Source organism: Delphinus delphis, chromosome 1 (assembly GCF_949987515.2).
Source record: "Delphinus delphis chromosome 1, mDelDel1.2, whole genome shotgun sequence".
NCBI lineage: Eukaryota > Metazoa > Chordata > Mammalia > Artiodactyla > Delphinidae > Delphinus > Delphinus delphis.
The window spans coordinates 145896609-145914362 of record NC_082683.1 but is presented as its reverse complement, the minus strand read 5'-3'; the positions used below and the strand labels follow the sequence as shown (position 1 = coordinate 145914362).

Below are 17754 nucleotides of genomic sequence, written 5' to 3'. Positions count from 1 at the left end.
ATTTTTTATCTCTGAAATCAGAAGATGCCTTACAATCAATGATATGTCACAGTTTAATCGGCAGCATTGTTTCTCAGTGGGCCATAGAATACTGGTGTGTCTTATCATCCGTGGCATCTTCTAGTCACTGAAATGTGGTTCTGTAGCATCTGAGAATGCCCTTTTCTGCCCCTCCTTGGCTTCTGTGACATCCCACTCTCCTGGCCTCTCCCCCTCTGATGGCGGTCCATCTCGGACTCCTACATGTGTCCTATATTAACTGGTATTCCTTGGGGCTCTGCTCTAGACCTTGTTGCTTCTTACCCTCCTCTCCCTCCTCGAGTTTTCTCAGCCTCTCCCTTAGCTTCAGTTGTCACCCGGATCTCAGTGATCCCCAGGTTTATACCTCGAGCTTCGATCTCTCTTCCGAGTCCATAGAATCTCCCACTGGATACTTGCACTTAGCTCAGATCCACAGATTCAAAACTGGAACTGGTCCTGCACCCAGGGAAACCTGCCCATCCTCCAGTGTTTTTCCTCCCTGTGAAAGTTGTCCAAGTCATTGCAGACTCTACCCTCTTGCTTGTCTCCATATTCAATAAATGACCAAGCTCTGATAATTTATCAGATATCTCTTGGATCTGTCTATACTTTTCTCCATTCCCACTGCTGTTAAGTCAGTTCAGGCCTCTCTCATCTCTCAGCACCCTCCTCACTGGTCTCCCTGCCTGCTATCCATTCTCTTCACAGCAGCCAGGATGATCTTTCTAAACACAAATGCGATTTTTGACTCTTATCTTTTAAAGTCTTTGCAGATGCTGCCCCTCTGCCAGGGAACACTCTCTCTTTAATCCCCTATGCTCAGCACACCCTGCTCCCATGCACCTGGTGGAATTCGGTTCATCGTGGAAGTCTCAGCTCAGATGCCACCTCTGTCAGGAAACCTTCCTTGATTTCTTCTGGCTGGGCTGAATTAGATGCCTGTCTTATAAGCTCCCATAGCATCCTGTTCGTACTCTTATTACAACTCCTGGCACTCTATTTTATACGTGAAACTGCATGTTCACTTGTCTGTTTCCCTGGTGAGACTGTTAGTTCTATGCCAGGAGTGTATGTTTGGTTCACTGTTTTATCTCCAAGACCCAGCACTACACCTGGCATTTTTATGGAATGAACTAATCAACAGATCAATGAAAAGATGGGTCTGAGTGGAATAATGTAAGGTGGGACAGGATTTGAAAGACTATGAATGACTTAGGATGGATGACTTTGAGGACAGGACTGGCCCCCAGTCCAAGTGCAAGAACCTTGGCGTCCTCAGGTGGTGGCTGCATTGTCAGCCTGACTCCAGAAGGAATTTGCTGACCTGCTCAGAAAAACTCCTGTAATTCCCTCTGATCCAGCTTAATGCTGAGCTGAAAATTTATGGACCTATTTAAAAAGAAGAAATAAAAATGATGGATGTTAGAAATTACCCTATGATACAAATGCTCTCCTTAAAGGAATTAAAATTTCACCCCAGTATGGGTCACCAGCCTTCCTCGTGGAGACTATACTGAGTCTGAGGAAACAATGTTGGCATAGCTATCTGAAGGGGGGCCCACACATAAATGGTTACATTAAAGCCGTGGCTTGGAAACATCATGACAATTCTCCTTCTGTTCTTCACAACTGCAGTTAGATAAAATTAAATTAGCCAAATGTCTCTCCACTAAGTGAACACATCACAAATCTTCCACTGAAAGCAGGTGATAATTTTCCAGGATGGCTACAGATAAGAATTCAAAATTGACTTGATTTTTCCCCTTTTGTTTATAAAAGGATATGTGTGCATTGTATAAAATAAATGAAATATATTGAAAAAGTAGAAAATATTGGCTCTTAAGACCGCCATGCAGAAAGCTTCAGTTAACGTGTTGGTACATTTTCCATCTTTCTTCCACTCACATGCATTTTTATGTAGTTACAGTTACTGCATATATAGTTATATATTCTGCTTTTTTCTCCACTTAACATTATATTTGAAACACTTTGCATTCCAATCAAACTTCTTATACCATCATAACAACTGCCTTGATTTACCATATTTTTTGATTTAACCAGTCCCCTCTGTCTGGGCTCTAAAGTTATGAGAATTTCCTGTAGAAAGCTCTATTAACTCTGCACCTATTTTTTCTCCCCAGGTTCCTATTCTTTCCTCTGAATCCTAAATCTCTGTCTTGAGCCCTAGCTTCTTTTACCAGTTCCAGACCTACCTTTCTGAGTAGCTGTTAAACACTCCACTTGGATACCCCACTGGCCTTTAAACGCAACAAGTCAAACCGAGCTCATCACCTTTCCCTCTCACCACCTCTTCCTCCTGACTGGTTTCTTCTGTTGTCGGCGCCTCCATCTCTCCACCCACCGGGGGTCAGTCCCCTCTCACCTCCCTGTATCTGCTCCCCACATCCTATTATTTACAACCTTTCAGACTCTCCTCCCAGAATGTCTCAGCCACCTGACCCTTCCATGCCAGCTTTAGCAAGTACAGGTCACCCAGTTAAATCTGAATTTCAGATAAATGGGTACATCTTAGCATACACATGCCCCATCAATATTTAGGAAATACTTCAGCTAAAAATTATTCTTTGTTTATATGAAATTCAAATTTAACTGGATATCTGTGTTTTATTTGGCAGCCCGACTCCTGTCTTGGTTTCTCCGGCCCACACCATAACACCTTTCATCCTTACTATAAGCTGCAGTCACCTAATGGTCTCCTTGTCTCTATGTCAAATTCGTTAATTTCTGCAAATCACAGCTCCAACAGTGTCACACTTTACTCACCACCCTTGGTGGTTTCCCACTACCTCGTTCCTCAGGCTCACATTTAGAAACGTCAACAGGCTAGCCCAGATCTGCCTCTCCAGCCCACGTCCCACTGCTGCCCTTCATGGTTCTCAGCTCCATATCCTGGAGGTTCCCCCTCTCCCGCTCTCTCTGGCTCTTCTTCCCCATCTCCCTTCCACCACCTCACTCAGGCCCTCATGATTTCTCACCTGAGCCTCCCTGTTAGCCTCCATGCCTCGATATTTGTGGAACCCAAATCTTCATGTCACTCCCGTGTTTAAAACCCTCTCTGGGCCCCTCATCCCCCCAAGATAAAGTCCAGCCCCTTATTCTGGACCATGGGGCCCTTCACAGCCCAGCCTCTGCCTTTCAATTCAATTCAGCTCAATTCAGCAAACAGCCCCCAGTACCTTCCATGTGCTGGGCCATGCCAGAGATATGAAACCAAAGGACCTCAGCTCATAGGCGACAGATGAGTCGACATGCAATTGTGGCAGTGTGATGGTCTTAGCAGAACCACAGGAGGCCTTGGAGACTTAACCAGTTAGTGGCAACTCCTGCAGGGAGTTAGTGCAGAACTGGGGTCACAGTTACATCTCCAGTCCCAGGTCCAGGGCTCTTTCCACTACTCAGTGTAGCCTGGCAACAAAAACGTCTGTCTTGCCCAAGACGATGAACCAAACCAAAACAAAAAGATACAAGATGATCTGAGATTAAAATATAAATTAAGTATTAAAATGCAAAACCCATAAAAGTTACTACAGGGATTCTAAATCACAGTGAAACAGGAGCATTTAAACACTGCACTTATAAGATGGAAACACAGAGAGACGGATCACACTCGAGCTGAGCCCTGATGAAAGCTCATCTCTCATTTACATTGGTCAACTAACACAGAACTGAGATAACAACTTACTTGACTTGCAGATGCTAAGAGTACCACTGGGGCAGGGACAGAATGAGGACCTGTGACTTTTTATTCTGATATCTATGAAAAACTAGAAGAAGATTACTTTTTAAAAATCTAATGGGGCTTCCCTGGTGGCGCAGTGGTTGAGAGTCCGCCTGCCGATGCAGAGGACACGGGTTCGTGCCCCGGTCTGGGAAGATCCCACAAGCCGCGGAGCGGCTGGGCCCGTGAGCCATGGCCGCTGAGCCTGCGCGTCCGGAGCCTGTGCTCCGCAATGGGAGAGGCCACAACAGTGAGAGGCCCGTGTACCGCAAAAAAAAAAAAAAAAAAAATCTAATGAATAAAATGCACAGGCTAAAGGCTTGAATTTATTTCAAAGAGCCAAGAAACTAAATTAGAGAAGCCACGAAGTGATTTCTAAGAGAATTCCAAAAGGAGATTAGGAGGGTATCACCTCAAAAATCAGGCAGAGAACCTCAGAGGGAAAGGAGAACACAAGAGATCATCTAGTATATTCTCTGTCCTCAGGGGACAGCATGGCTTTCAATCCAGGAGAGACGTCGTCTGTGTTTGTGGGACCATGTTTTTAAACTGCGGGCTGACAGCAGGTCAAGTAAGTAATTTAGTGGGTCATGACGGTCCATTTCTTTTTAAATGAAAGTGAACAGAATCTAGTAGAAAACACGAGGTTGCATTTCACGCAGCAAGAGTTCAGTGCTGCGTTTTATGTATAATTGTGTGTGTGAACGTGTGTTTATTAGCTCATAATACAATATACATTGAGTCAAGAAAGTTTGAAAAACACTTTTCTAGAAAACTTTTATTAGAAAGGGTTTTATTTTTAACACATACTGAACACACTCAGTTATGAGTCCTGACCCTTTTCCTCATTTTTGGAGTCTGTGCTAAAATGAAACAGAGAATGGGGGTGGAATGTTAGAACTGGAAGGAGGAAACAGATGAGCAGAGCGTAAATGAGTGAACTGATAACAAGAGACTAGAGACCAAAGGAATGAGATGGATGAGTTCTGGGCTTTTTCCAAAAGCCTGTTTTATGGTAACTAAGGATTCCCTGGCTATTCTCACTGGAGCACTGGGTACACAGTAGCTGCTCAATAGTTACATGTCCTATAACCTTCTAGAAGCACTTGTATTCTCTCTATGGTAAGAGTTGCCAAGCAGTGTGACTGGTGCCTTTTAAATAATGTCAGGCTCCTCCTTGAGGAACTCCTTGCAGCAGCTCCTTGAAGGCTGGGCTCAGGCTTGATCCAGTGATGCATCCCCACCTCTGTGCCAGCTGCCTCAATAAATTTCAGTTGGACTGAACTGAAAAGCATCAAAGGACACTAAAGATCTAGTTCTAATAGCCATTGGATGCTTAAACCCTCTCTACAAGAACTAACTGATTTCAGTTCATTGAGCAGAAGGTACTCTAATTAGAGGAAAACAACAACAACAAAACTCTGAAGTTTCCAAGGGAAAAAGAGCTTGGACTCTCTTACACCTCTTGGCCCAGAGGTCAAGTTCATTCAAAGGGCCCGTGTTATCCTTTTAAAGAATAAGAGCCTCTTGAAATGTCAAAGATTCTTTAGGACGTCAAGTTTGGACCTACTTTCTGGACCCAGTCTGGCTCCTGGGGATACCTGCTTTTTCAAGTCTGGACAGCTTGAGGGCAGCAACCACTTTGAATCTGAAGCTGCTGAGCTATTTCAGAGGCCCCATCCACGCTGCTGGCTAGAGCTGGCAGGATGCCCAGGAGGGACCGAGGCGGAGGGCTGGACTTGGAGAAGTAGTCAATTGACCAAATAAATCAAAATTGAACCAAGCCCTGGTTGCTTCCCCACAAGAAGCCCAGGCTGAGGAGAAATGAGACGGGGCTGGGAAGTAATCATTTGCCTTCCTCACCCTCTGCAGCTCTTCCTACCTCCATGCCTAGGTGTCCAAACCCAACCCCTAATAGTGCAGCTGTTTAGCTTAGGGCGGGGGGGTGGGGGTGGGGGTGGTGGGCGTGGTGAGGTGTCAGTAAGGAAGCCCTGAGCATGAATATGTAAGGAAGATGGCACTGGTCTGAGGCTAGACCCCTTGGAAAGGCATATGGTGAGCTATCAGTGAAGGGAGTGGGTGAAAGATGCCGTACACCAAAGGATCAAATTCAAATTCAAATAAGGAAAGAGTCACTAGTGACTCTTCCTCCCAGCCAGGCAAATGTCCTGAGAGAGCCATCACTAAAGGAAAGTCCTCTTTATTGGGGACACTGATAGTATTAAAGGTAGAGGGAAGTAACCTTTCCCTGCAGTGATACTAAAGCAATGGCTTTGCCCTTAATGTGTGCTGTTCCTTACACACACGTCAAATCTCATGTCTCTGTGGATGAGAAAGGCAAGGAACAGAATAATAATCCTGTCTGCAGAGTTCAGTGGACACTAGGAATCCAAAACTTATTTCGACAAACAGTTTCAGCCTCCATCCCCCACTGAATCTCTATCCCAGCCTCCCTCCCACCATCTGTCAGCACACGCTGAAGGAATACAAAGCATCCTTGGGTTAACCTGAGTAGAATATGATCAAGGGGGCAAGTTGGCTCAGGGTCGGGGAGAAAAGAGGCTGCATATCATATACTCTCAAATCAAGCAGAAACAAAGTTTAGGCTTTAGAAAAAAGATACTATCTCTGTCTTGATACTTGGTTTGAATCTCAAGTCTAACTTCAGTTTAACAACGTCTCCCTGCCTCAGTTTCCTAAGAAAGCACACCCAAAGATTAAAAAAAAAAAAAGAAGCCCACAGTGTCTAGCAGTGTCTGGCAACTGAATGGGCCAGCAAACTACATACTAACACTGGGAATGAAGTGATGCTAAATAGATCAGAGCAGAGGTTCTGGAGTCAGAGGGACCCCAGGATGCTGGCTCCATGGACCTCACCAGCTATGAAGACTTGGGAAAGTTCCTCAACCTCTCTGAGCTGTCAGTGTCTCATCTACAAAATGGGGATAATAAAACTACTTCATAGGGTTACTGTAAAGATGAACTGAGCATCTGTATGTAAAATGCCTGATACAGAATAGATGACCATAAATGATGGGTATTATTATGAGGGCTTGCCCCCTCAGAGAGGTAAACATGCCCCCACTAAAGAGCTGCTCTGCAGCTGCCTCAGGCAACCAGATGAATCTCTCAAAGGCCACTGATGCTCAAATACCAAATACCCACGTTCCCCCATGTCATGCCTCCTCCCCCCACACTCCCTATTTACAGTGCCTGGCACGCCGCCTCCCAAGTTTCCAAGTGAGGGATCTTGCAGTCCTCATTGACTTCCCTCTCCTCCCACAGCCAAACCGTCATCAGGTGCTGTTGATTCTACTTCTTAAATATGTCAACTCCATTTGCTTCTCTCCCTCTGCCCACCACAAATATTAGTTCGGGGCTCCACCAACTTACCCCTAGATAACAGGTCTCCAGGCTCATCTCCCTACCCCGGTCTTCCCCCTTCAATTAACTCTGCAACTACAATTATCTTTCTAAAGTACAAATCTGATCGTGCCTCTCCCTTGCTTTAAACCCTTCATTGGCTCCCCAAAATAAAATCCAAGTCCCTTAACATGGCTTCCAGAGCCTGCCATGATCTGCCTAGGGCTCAGAGCTCCCTTCCCAGACTCATCTCTCACCACACCCCTCCTTACTCTGCGTGTTCCAGCCACACTGAGTACACACACTTGTACAAATGAATCATGACTTCTCTCTCTCTCTCTGTGGTGATTTCACACATGCTTTCCCCTCTGCATAGAATACTCCTTTGTCCCTTCCCTTCACCATGTTAACTCATATTCATTTTTTAGGTTTCAACTTCGATGTCATTTCTTCCAGGAAGCCATCCCCAATACCTGAATCCCGGATTAGATGTCCCTTCCACTGTATACAAATGTCTGCTAATTTGTTCACCTCTCCCCAGTAGAGCCCCTGTAGGACAAAATCCATTTCTTTCATTGAAACATCCCAAGCGCTTCAAACACTGCCTGGCACAAGACAGGCACTCAGATATTTGCTGGATAGATGTATGGATGCCAACCATTGGTCCTGCCCTGTGGAGCCATTTCTGGTTGAAGGCAGTAGCTAAACCAACCCCAGGTACCAGCAGGTTTCCATCCAGCAAAGGCAACACCTACCTAGAATGGCTACCACCTCGTCATCCTGGATCACCTCCAGGGAGCCGGAGACCACAAAGCAGAGGCTGTCAACACTCTCTCCCGCGTGGTAGATGAGGTCCCCTGGGGCGCAGTGCACCGTCTGGAACTCCATGGCCAGTGCCCGCAGGCAGCCGTCGCTGGCCAGCCGGAAGGCCGGGTGCTCCTTGAACACCTTGCGGTTCAGGTGCACGCAGATGTCAGCTCTCATGTCCTTGGGGCAGATCTGCAGGACCTGGCAAGCATGGGGAGAAAAAGTGTCAGGTTCCTCGGTGTGGCCTCCAGCTCACTGCTTCGCAGGACGGAAGCAACACCCACTAGACTAGACCGTACTTTTCAAGGCACCAATGGACAAGACAGCCGCAGTGACCCCAAAATCTGTGCTAAATGCTCAGGACAGGGGCCTGAGTCGGGGGCTGGGAGTATGTTGGGACCCTTTAGACAGGAAATCCGGGAAGCCCTCTCTGAGGAGGTGACAATTAAGCTGACATCTACGTAACGTGTCAGAAGGAGCCCTATGAAAGAAGAACATTCCAGCGGAATAGCCAAGGCTGTGAGGAGACCTGAGCAATAGCCAGTGTGAATGACGGGAAAGGTGGGCACGGGAGATGAGGTTTCAGGAGAACGTCAAGCACGAGAGCATGTGGAGACTTTTAAACTATGAAAAGATCTTGATTATGATACTGAGTGTAATGGGGACACACTGGAGGACTTGGAACAGGGGAGTGACAGGGCATCCTCTATATTTTAAGACGATCATTGCAGCTCCAGAGTGGAGTTAGAGGGCCAACTGTAGGCTGGCAGGAGTGGAGCCAGGAATCAAGTTAGCTCACTCCTGCAGGTGTCTAGGTGAGCAGTGAGGGGACTTGGACTGGGATGCTGGCAAGGAAGCCAGTGAGAAGTAATCAAATTCCAAATGTATTCTGAAGATACAGCTGACATGGTCTGTTGATGGACTGAAGGTGGATGTGATTTGAAGAAAGATATTAAGTAATATTTACTGAGCACTTCCTACGTGCCAGGCATTGCTAGGCACTTTGGAGTCATTCATTCATTTCACACACATCTATGGAATACCTTATTGTATGCCGGGAATCATTCTAGGCTCTGAGGATGTAGCGCGAACAAAACCCCCTGCCTTTGTGTGACTTACTATCTAGTGGGAGGGGACAAGCAAAATAAGTAAAATTTAGAGGTTAGGGCTATTTGCAAATAAAAAACAAAATAAGTGACATTTAGCAGTAAGTGCTAAGGAGAACAATGAAGAAAGAAAGCAGAGGGAAAGTCAGGAGAGTTGTGATTTTACGTTTTCAAGCTAATTGAAATCCTCACATAAACCCTATGACGTAAGTGCTATTATGGTACCATTTTACAGATGAGGAAACTGAAGTACAGGAAAGATCAATAATTTGCTCAAAGTTGCACAGCCAGGAAACTGCAGAGCTGGGCTCTCCAACTAGGTAGTCTGACTCCAGAGCCCAGTTTAGATACAAATCACTTCCTATATGATAAAGCTGCCCCAAACAAAAGGGCTTGTAATTTGACTCTCAGCGTCTAGGAACTCAAGGCAAAATGGGAACTGTAAGAGGCCATGGGGGTCTCATATTCCAAAGAAATAAAAATTTCTCAGCCTTTCCTATGGAGAGAAATATTTCTCTGGACTAAATTTTTATAAGAAATCATTCATAGCTCCTTACGTAGCAAGCACGAAGTAACACAAGAGGACACCTTCAAGTGTAGTTTTCCAGAAAAGTCAGGAGTGTTCCTAAAATAATCCTTTCTCCTGTCCTAGCCTGTGAACAAAGCTGGGGGCATAAAATCAACCGTGTTAAGTGAAGACATTTCCTTGGGGTGCTGGTTACTTCCCCACCCCTGCTTCTCCGCCTCAGCACAGGACATTTGCCTCTGCATCTGGTGCTCACCTCCGAATTTTTTTTTTTTTTTTTTTTTTGCGGTACGCGGGCCTCTCACTGTTGTGGCCTCTCCCATTGCGGAGCACAGGCTCCGGACACGCAGGCTCAGCGGCCATGGCTCACGGGCCCAGCCGCTCCACAGCATGTGGGATCTTCCTGGACCAGGGCACGAACCCGTGTCCCCTGCATCGGCAGGCGGACTCTCAACCACTGCGCCACCAGGGAAGCCCTCACCTCCGAATTTGGAAGTCCCTCAGCCTCCTTCAAAACCCAGCTCAAATCTCACCTTGCCCAGGACAGCTCTGCTCCAATCCCACCCCTCTGCATGCCCCCATGCTCTGCACTGGAAAGAGGAGGTCAAACAGTTGAAATCTCAGTTCCTTCCTCTCCAAGTGACTTAACTGCTCTACACTTCAGTTTCTTCTATAAAAAAGCATGCTGCTAATGTTGCCTTACGAGGATTCAATGAAATTATATCTACCAGTACACATCCTCAGGACAGCACCTGGCCCCAGTCAGGGACTCAATAAATGCAGGTCCCCGTCCTCTATGTGTCTCTGCGTTCTTGCTCTGGGGCTGTAGGATGCCAAGGAAGTGAGCATGCTCTCTGGGAGTGGGGATGGAGGACTGACTGAGGCAGAGGAAAACTCAGACAGCCAATGCTTAGGCAGAGCGCTCACTAAGTACTTCTCCTTCAGGTTCAGTAAAACAAGACTCCTGTAGAAATGCAGGTTTAAGTTGGATCCTCTTCTCTCCAAGCAGAACACCAGGGAGTGGGGAACACTTGCTTGTCATGTCAAAACCGTGCCCAGTGGTTTGAAACAAAGATTTGTTCTCTAGGTGATTTCACCTTTAAATATCTCCTTTCCCTTGGGCTGGGCTTTGCTGGCAGAGTGTGGAGATAATGCTTTATTCATGGCCACTGTTCCAGAGCCACGGGAAAGCACATGTGGAGAGGAGAGGGCACTTGGAGTTGAGAAATTACACTCTCACGGCCGTCAGCATCTCCATCAGCATCTCCATCATTCTTCTGTTGGCTTCACACTGGCAGGGGTTCCTGAACACCTCTCTCTGAGGGCGGGTGTCAGCTCAAGACCCCGCAGCCTTCCCGGGCCACCTGCCCTTCCACTTGGTTTGAGGAGAGACCACTCTTGCTGATCCCTGAGGCTTCGAAGGCCCCACAGAGCTGTCCCCACAGAATTTCATGGAGTCTCCCTGGGGGAGAGGACGGGTGGGGGTTAGGATGAAGCATGGATGCGAGAACAGGCTTTAGGATCAAGCAGATCTCGATTCACGTCCTGGCTTCCACATGTACTAGTCGTGTGGACTTGAAGCTATGCTTCTTTCCCCAAGTCGTCTTCTTCTAACTTGAGTATAGAATTCTTCAGAGGATTCCATGAGCTGCTGTGTGAAAGTCCTGGTACGATGCCCGGTGCGGGACAGGGCTCAATGCATGGGAGCTGCCATGTCTGACATTGTTATCAGAGCAGAGCAGCAGGTCAGCCTGAGGGAGGCTTTGAAGTCCAGGAGGTCAGAGCTAAAAGGGCCTTAGAGGTCAGCCTTATTCTTAAAAGTCATCTAGTTTCCATGTATCACAGACAAGGAAACTGAGGCTCAGAGGGACCAATGATGTGCTCAAGGTCATCAGATAATTACTGGTAATACCGGAGTTGCCCAGCACTCCCACCCTTCCATCGCACACACATCACCTGGTCATCATCAACCATTCTGACCTGGATTGGAGGGGAGGGAAACCAGGGAAGGGCTCAGAACCTTGGGACTGGCTTTCTCCCCAGGAGCTGCCTGCCAAGGAACAGCGGCCACCCCAGGCCGGGCTGGGCTCTGCACTGAGTGTCACAATAGTCCCCCTTCCATCTGGACCAGGACGTGGGGCAAATCCCAGAGCCCTCCAGGGAGATAGCAGGGAGGGGAAGAGAGGGCCAATGCTGATGGGTGCTGTCTCCCATGGGCAGCCACCCAGCCCAGACCTGCAGTGAGGGCAGGAAAGGGTTTCTTTCCCAACAACCAGATTTACAAAGGCATCCTGGCCCCTGGGAAAGGGAGCCCCAGGGCTGAGAGATCAAAGTTCCTTTCTGCTCCATCAGCTGCCAGGCACCCACAGAAGCTACAGGGACCTGGTTGAGACGGCAGAGCAGAAACAACAGGCACAGTGGCGCCAGGGGTTAGCAAAGCCAGGGATGAAGTCCCACCCAGCCAATGACCTGCCTGTCTGAGAAATGAGGGCAACTTCACCTGGACTCGTCCTTCTTCCCTCCAGTACATGTTTTGAATTAAAAACAACAACAAAAAAGTAATAGTAGGAAAAGCACAAGCTTTGAAGTCAGACAAAACTGGGTTCCAACCCTAACTCTGCCATTCTGAACTCTGTGACCAGGGGCAATTAATAAAATTAATTGGGTTGCTGTGTCCTCACCCCTTCAATAGAAATAAGAGCGGATGCCTCCCAGGGTTGTCATGAAGCCTAAGTGAAGCTCGAATGCAGGGCCAGGCACGTGCAGTTGTGCAGTAAACATCTGCTCTTTTTTTTTTTTTTTTTTTTTTTTTTGCGGTACACGGGCCTCTCACCATTGCGGCCTCTCCCGCTGCGGAGCACAGGCCCCGGACGCGCAGGCCCAGCGGCCATGGCCCACGGGCCCAGCCGCTCCGCAGCATGTGGGATCCTCCCGGACCGGGGCACGAACCCGCGTCCCCCGCATCGGCAGGCGGACTCTCAACCACTGTTCCACCAGGGAAGCCCAAACATCTGCTCTTAATGCACCTTCAAGACAGGGTAGCTGGTTATTGTTATTATGGCAGATATTCAATCAATCAAGGTATTGTTCTGTTTAAGTTGGGATCAGTTAAATTTAGTTAAATTTCCCCAATTAAACTGTCAACTCTCAACTGACTCTTCCAATGGAGAAAGGTCAGGAGCATGGAGAGCTGATCCCCAAGGCAGCTGAATTTGGCTCTGAAGGTGTCATAAGGTACTTGTGCAATCGTGATATCGTTCTGTTTGCCTCATTCTAACAATGAAAGGTATCAGTATTCCCTGAGCACTTAAGGAATGGTGATTAAAGAGAGAAGTGCTATTAAAAAGACTTGAGAAGCAGAGAAAAACTAACCTAGGATTACATCTTTGCTCATAGCAAATATTACAAAGGAGATCATTCATAAATGATTAATTGAAAGTCCACTGTATCTTTTCTCTTTTCTTTCCAGTACCACCAAATTTTCTTCACTTTATTGAAATGCATCTAGAATAATGCAACTCTTGGAGAATGATAGATATTTACTGCCATTTCCACTTTACAGGTGGGAAAACTGATGCCTAAAAAGGAGCCTAAGGGATGCTCTGGTTAAGTCAACTGCTTATTAAGGCACAAGCCCTTGGTCGGTATCTCCCAGGCTCGTCTAACTAAGAGGACATTGGTTAAAAATGCAGATTTCCAATCCCCGCTCCACCCCATTCCTCCCCACAAAATTCTGATTCCAAAGATCTGGGATTGTGGCTGGGAATCTGTTTTTAATGACCATATCATGGGATTCTCAGCAGAGCCAAGACTAGAGTAAGGCAACAGCCTTGGACACAAAATTTAAGGAGATGCTAAAAACTCAGTCATCAAGATAAATCAGAGTTTAGGGCAATACTCTGAAAAATCAAAATTCATGCAAAAAATCCATGATGAACAAAATAGCGCAAGTTTGAATAAAGAGCGGATCAGCAGCAATTCTGTGCCATCTTGGAGTCCGAGGTGAAAGGAAAATCAGTAACACTGGTCATCTCACCCTGGGTGGCCCCGATTCTTATCAGCATACCAGCCTGGGAAATCCTGTCCTAGACAGTTAGACTGCAGGTCCGTCTCTTTTCCAGGAGATACCCCTGCCTTTCCAATTTCTAAAATAATCTCTCTTAATTGCCAGTTCTTGAGAAAGGCTGATCTGGAAGCAATCAAAATCTTTGGAGGTAGGACCTGGGATTCCAAAACTATACCCAGGAGAATTCAGATGCACAGTCAGGTGTGAGAAGCACTGCCCTAGGTGAGCCTCAGGTCTCCCTGGGAAAGCCGAGAGACAAGTGGTTTACCTGAGCCTGTCGCCTCCTTACCTTCTCTGTGTCGATGCCTCTGGACATGGACCAGGTAGACACGATGTAATCCATGACGCGCTCGCTTAGTCCCTTGGGAACCTGGTAGAGCTTCAGGAAGTCCCGGACACTGTTGAGCATCTCATGATACCTGTTGGTGTTGGCATACATCTGCTGGAAAATGGTTGTCACATTCCCGAAGATGGTGGCATACAGAAGTGCTAGAGAAGAGAGGAGGAGGAAAAATACACATCAGTGGTCCGTGAACTAGGGCCCAAGAACGCCCAGCTTCCTCAGAGCAGTCCAATGGTCAGAGCTGCCCACCCATTGGCAGATGCTTCTGACCTTCTCAGAAGAACCTCACCCCATGAAGCCTCTGAGAGTGGACCCAAAGAAAGAGTCTCCAAACACCAGGTCACTAGGACAAACTTGTGGGAGGCAGGGCTAGGGTGGGGCAGCTGGCATGACTGGGGCCAGAAGTAGGAGACAGACAGCAGTGGGGGCTGGGTACAGGAGAGCTGGACTGCTTCACTGCATACGTTTTTTCACAAAAAGCTTGAACCATGCCTGAAGCCCTCAGTCAAATGTGTTAGGTGCTCTGGACCAGCCCAAATCCAAACCTATCAGCAAGCCATCATTTTAAAGCCCTGCTATGTGCCAACTACACTACCTGCCAGAGACAGGATGGGGAATGTGCCACTCAGTCCTGGTTCTCACACAGCAAACAACATAGCAAACAGACTTTAAAAATGTAATCACAAATAATTAAATAATAGCAAGTCTGCCAACAGCACTGAAGGATGTTATATCTTTGCTTTGTATTTATTGTTAAGGTGCATGTCAACACAACAATCCACTTCACTGTGATGTGGCTCCTGGGGCAAAAAGCATGGCTTTGATATGAACAGAATAAAATCAGGTCCCCTGGAGATGTAACAAGCACCTACTACATGCTACTGCTGCTCCGCCTACATTAGTGTCATGAAGAAGGACCATTACGTCATCATAAAACCCCACATTCTACACGTAACCCCCATTTGCCCTTGAATGCTAAGCTCAAGTGCTACCTCTTCCAGGAAGCCTCCCCAACACTCCTCCCCTCCATCCGTCCCCGTGAGGGTGACTGCAACTCCCCAGGCATACAGATCTTCCTCCATTTACAATAGGGTTACATTCCAATAAGCCCATCATAAATTGGAAATATCGCTAGTCAAAAATGCATTTAATACACCTAACCTACCAAACATCACAGCTTAGCCTAGTTACCTTAAACGCGCTCAGAACACGAACATTAGCCTACAGTTGGGCAAAGTCGTGAAAAGCAAAGCCTGTTTTATAATAAAGTGTTAAATATCTTATGTAATTTATTGAATCCTGTATTAAAAGTGAAAAACAGAATGGTTGATCCTTGTGATCGCGTGGCTGACTAGGTGCTGCAGCTCACTGCCACTGCCCAGCATCACAAGAGCATATCATACTGCATATCACTAGCCCAGGAAAAGATCAAAATTCAAAATTGGAAGTATGGTTTCTACTGAAGGCATATCGGTTTCACACCATTATAAAGTCGAAAAATCCTAAGTCAGGGACTATCTGTATTTCCACTGAGCTCGTGTTATAGACACCATTTTGCAATCATATTCTTCTTTCTTTGCCTGTGCCCTTACAATAGCTTGAAGGCTGGACTCAGCTTTTCCTTGCCATTGCAGCCGGGGGAGCTAATGTTATGCCAGTACCCAATAAATATTTGTCATGTTAGTGAATTTCACATGCTTTTGCTATGCCTTACTTTAAAAATGAGTTACTTTTTTTTTTTTTTTTTTTTTTGCGGTACGCGGGCCTCTCACTGTTGTGGCCTCTTCCGTTGCGGAGCACAGGCTCCAGACGCACAGGCTTAGCGGCCATGGCTCACGGGCCCAGCCGCTCAGTGGCACGTGGGATCTTCTCGGACCGGGGCATGAACCCGTGTCCCCTGCATCGGCAGGCGGACTCTCAACCACTGTGCCACCAGGGAAGCCCAAAAATGAGTTACTACTGACATACAATGAACTTTACATGTTGACGTATACCATTTGATAAGCTTTGACATATGTAGACACCCATAAGACAATCACCACAATCCAGGTAGTAACATATCCATCACCGCTAAAAGTTTTGTCACGTGCATTTATAATCCCTCCCCCTCCGCCTCCCATCTCCAAGCAACTGATGTTTTCTGTCACCATAGATTAGCTTGCATTTTCAAGAATTTTATAGAAATGTAATCAGACAGTATATATTCTTTTTAAACATCATAAAATACATTCATTTAAAATGTACAGTTCAATGGCTTTTAGTACATTTATACAGTTGTGCAACCATTAGCACAATCTAAGTTTAGAATATTTTCATGCCCCCCCCCAAAAGAAATTCCTGTACCCATTTATCAGTCATTCCCCATTTCCTCCCTAATCCCCTAATCCTAGGCAACTGCAAATCCACTTTCTGTCCCTTTCGACTTCCCTATTCTGGATATTTCTTATAAATTAAATAATACACGTGGCTTCCTGTGAGTAGCTTCTTTCATTTAGCAGAACGTTTTCAAGGTTCGCCCATGTTGTAGCACGCATCAGTACTTTATTCCTTTTTATCGTTGACGAATGTTCACAATATTAAGGATAGTATGGATATTCCGTATTTCATTCATTCATTCATCAGTTCATGGGCATTGGGACCTTTCCACTGATGAACAATGCTGCTATGGACACTGCTGTGCAAGCTTTTGTATGAACATGTTTTCAATTCTCTTGGAGTAAAATACTGTGTTATATGGTAACTATGTTTAACATTTTGAAGCACTGTCATAGTATCTTCCAAAGTAGCTGCACCATTTTACATTCCCACCAGTGGGGTATGAGGGTCCCAAATGTCTCCATAACCTTATCAACACTTGTTATTATCTGTCTTTTTGATTATTGCCATCCTAGTGAGTGCGAACTGTTATCTCTCTGTAGCTTTGCTTTGCATTTCTCACATGACTGATGATGTTAAACATCTTTTCATGTGCTTAATAACCATTGGCATGTCTTTTTGGAGAATGTCCACTCAAATCCTGTGCTCGGTTTTCAGTTGGGTTTATCTTTTTATTATTGAGTTATAAGAGTTCTTTACATATTCTGGATATAAATCCTTTATCAGATACATGATTTGCAAATATTTTCTCACATCATGTCGGTTGTCTTTTCACTTCCTTGATGGTATGGTTTGCAGCATTAAAGTTTTTAGATTTGATGTAGTCTAATTATCTGTATTTTTTTGTTTCCTTTTCTGACTGGCTTATTCATTCAGCATAATTATTTTGAGATTTAGCCATGTTGTTGCATATAGCAATAGTTTTTTTTTAAAAAAAAGTTTTATTTTAAAATAATTATAAATTCACAGAAAGCTGTAAAGATAGTACAGAGAGATTCCATGTGTGTACCCTTTAGCCAGTTTCCTCACTGGTTACAGCTTATATAACTAGAGCGTAATATAAAAACCAGAAGATTCACATTGCCGTAAAGTGTATGTATAACTCTGTGTCACAGTGTCACATGCGTAGATTCATGTACTGAGTACCACATTCAAAATACAGAACTGTTCCATCACCACAGCCATCCCCTTCTACTACCCCTTTATAATCACTCCCCCGCCACAAACCACTAATCTCTTCTCCTTTTTTTATAATTATGTCATTTCAAGAACATTATATAAATAGGATCATACAGTATGTGACCTTTTGAGACTAGCTTTTTCCACTTAGCAGAATGTCCAAGATCCATTCATGCTGTTGCAGGTATCCATAGTTTATTCCTTCTTACTGATGAATATAACCCATTG

The 17754-nt window shown here is 45.8% G+C and overlaps 1 protein-coding gene across 2 annotated transcripts in view; it reads right to left on the bottom strand.

The window, feature by feature from the left end:
* Positions 1 to 17754, bottom strand: part of KCNH1 (potassium voltage-gated channel subfamily H member 1) — a 414476-nt gene that overhangs the window by 107570 nt on the left and 289152 nt on the right. For both annotated transcript variants that reach the window (XM_060010022.1, XM_060010026.1), the window contains exons 8-9: positions 13918 to 14117; positions 7879 to 8131 (exon numbers count right to left, since the gene is read on the bottom strand). In XM_060010022.1, the coding sequence (XP_059866005.1) occupies positions 7879 to 8131; positions 13918 to 14117 (453 nt within the window). The remainder of the gene's footprint in view (positions 1 to 7878; positions 8132 to 13917; positions 14118 to 17754) is intronic.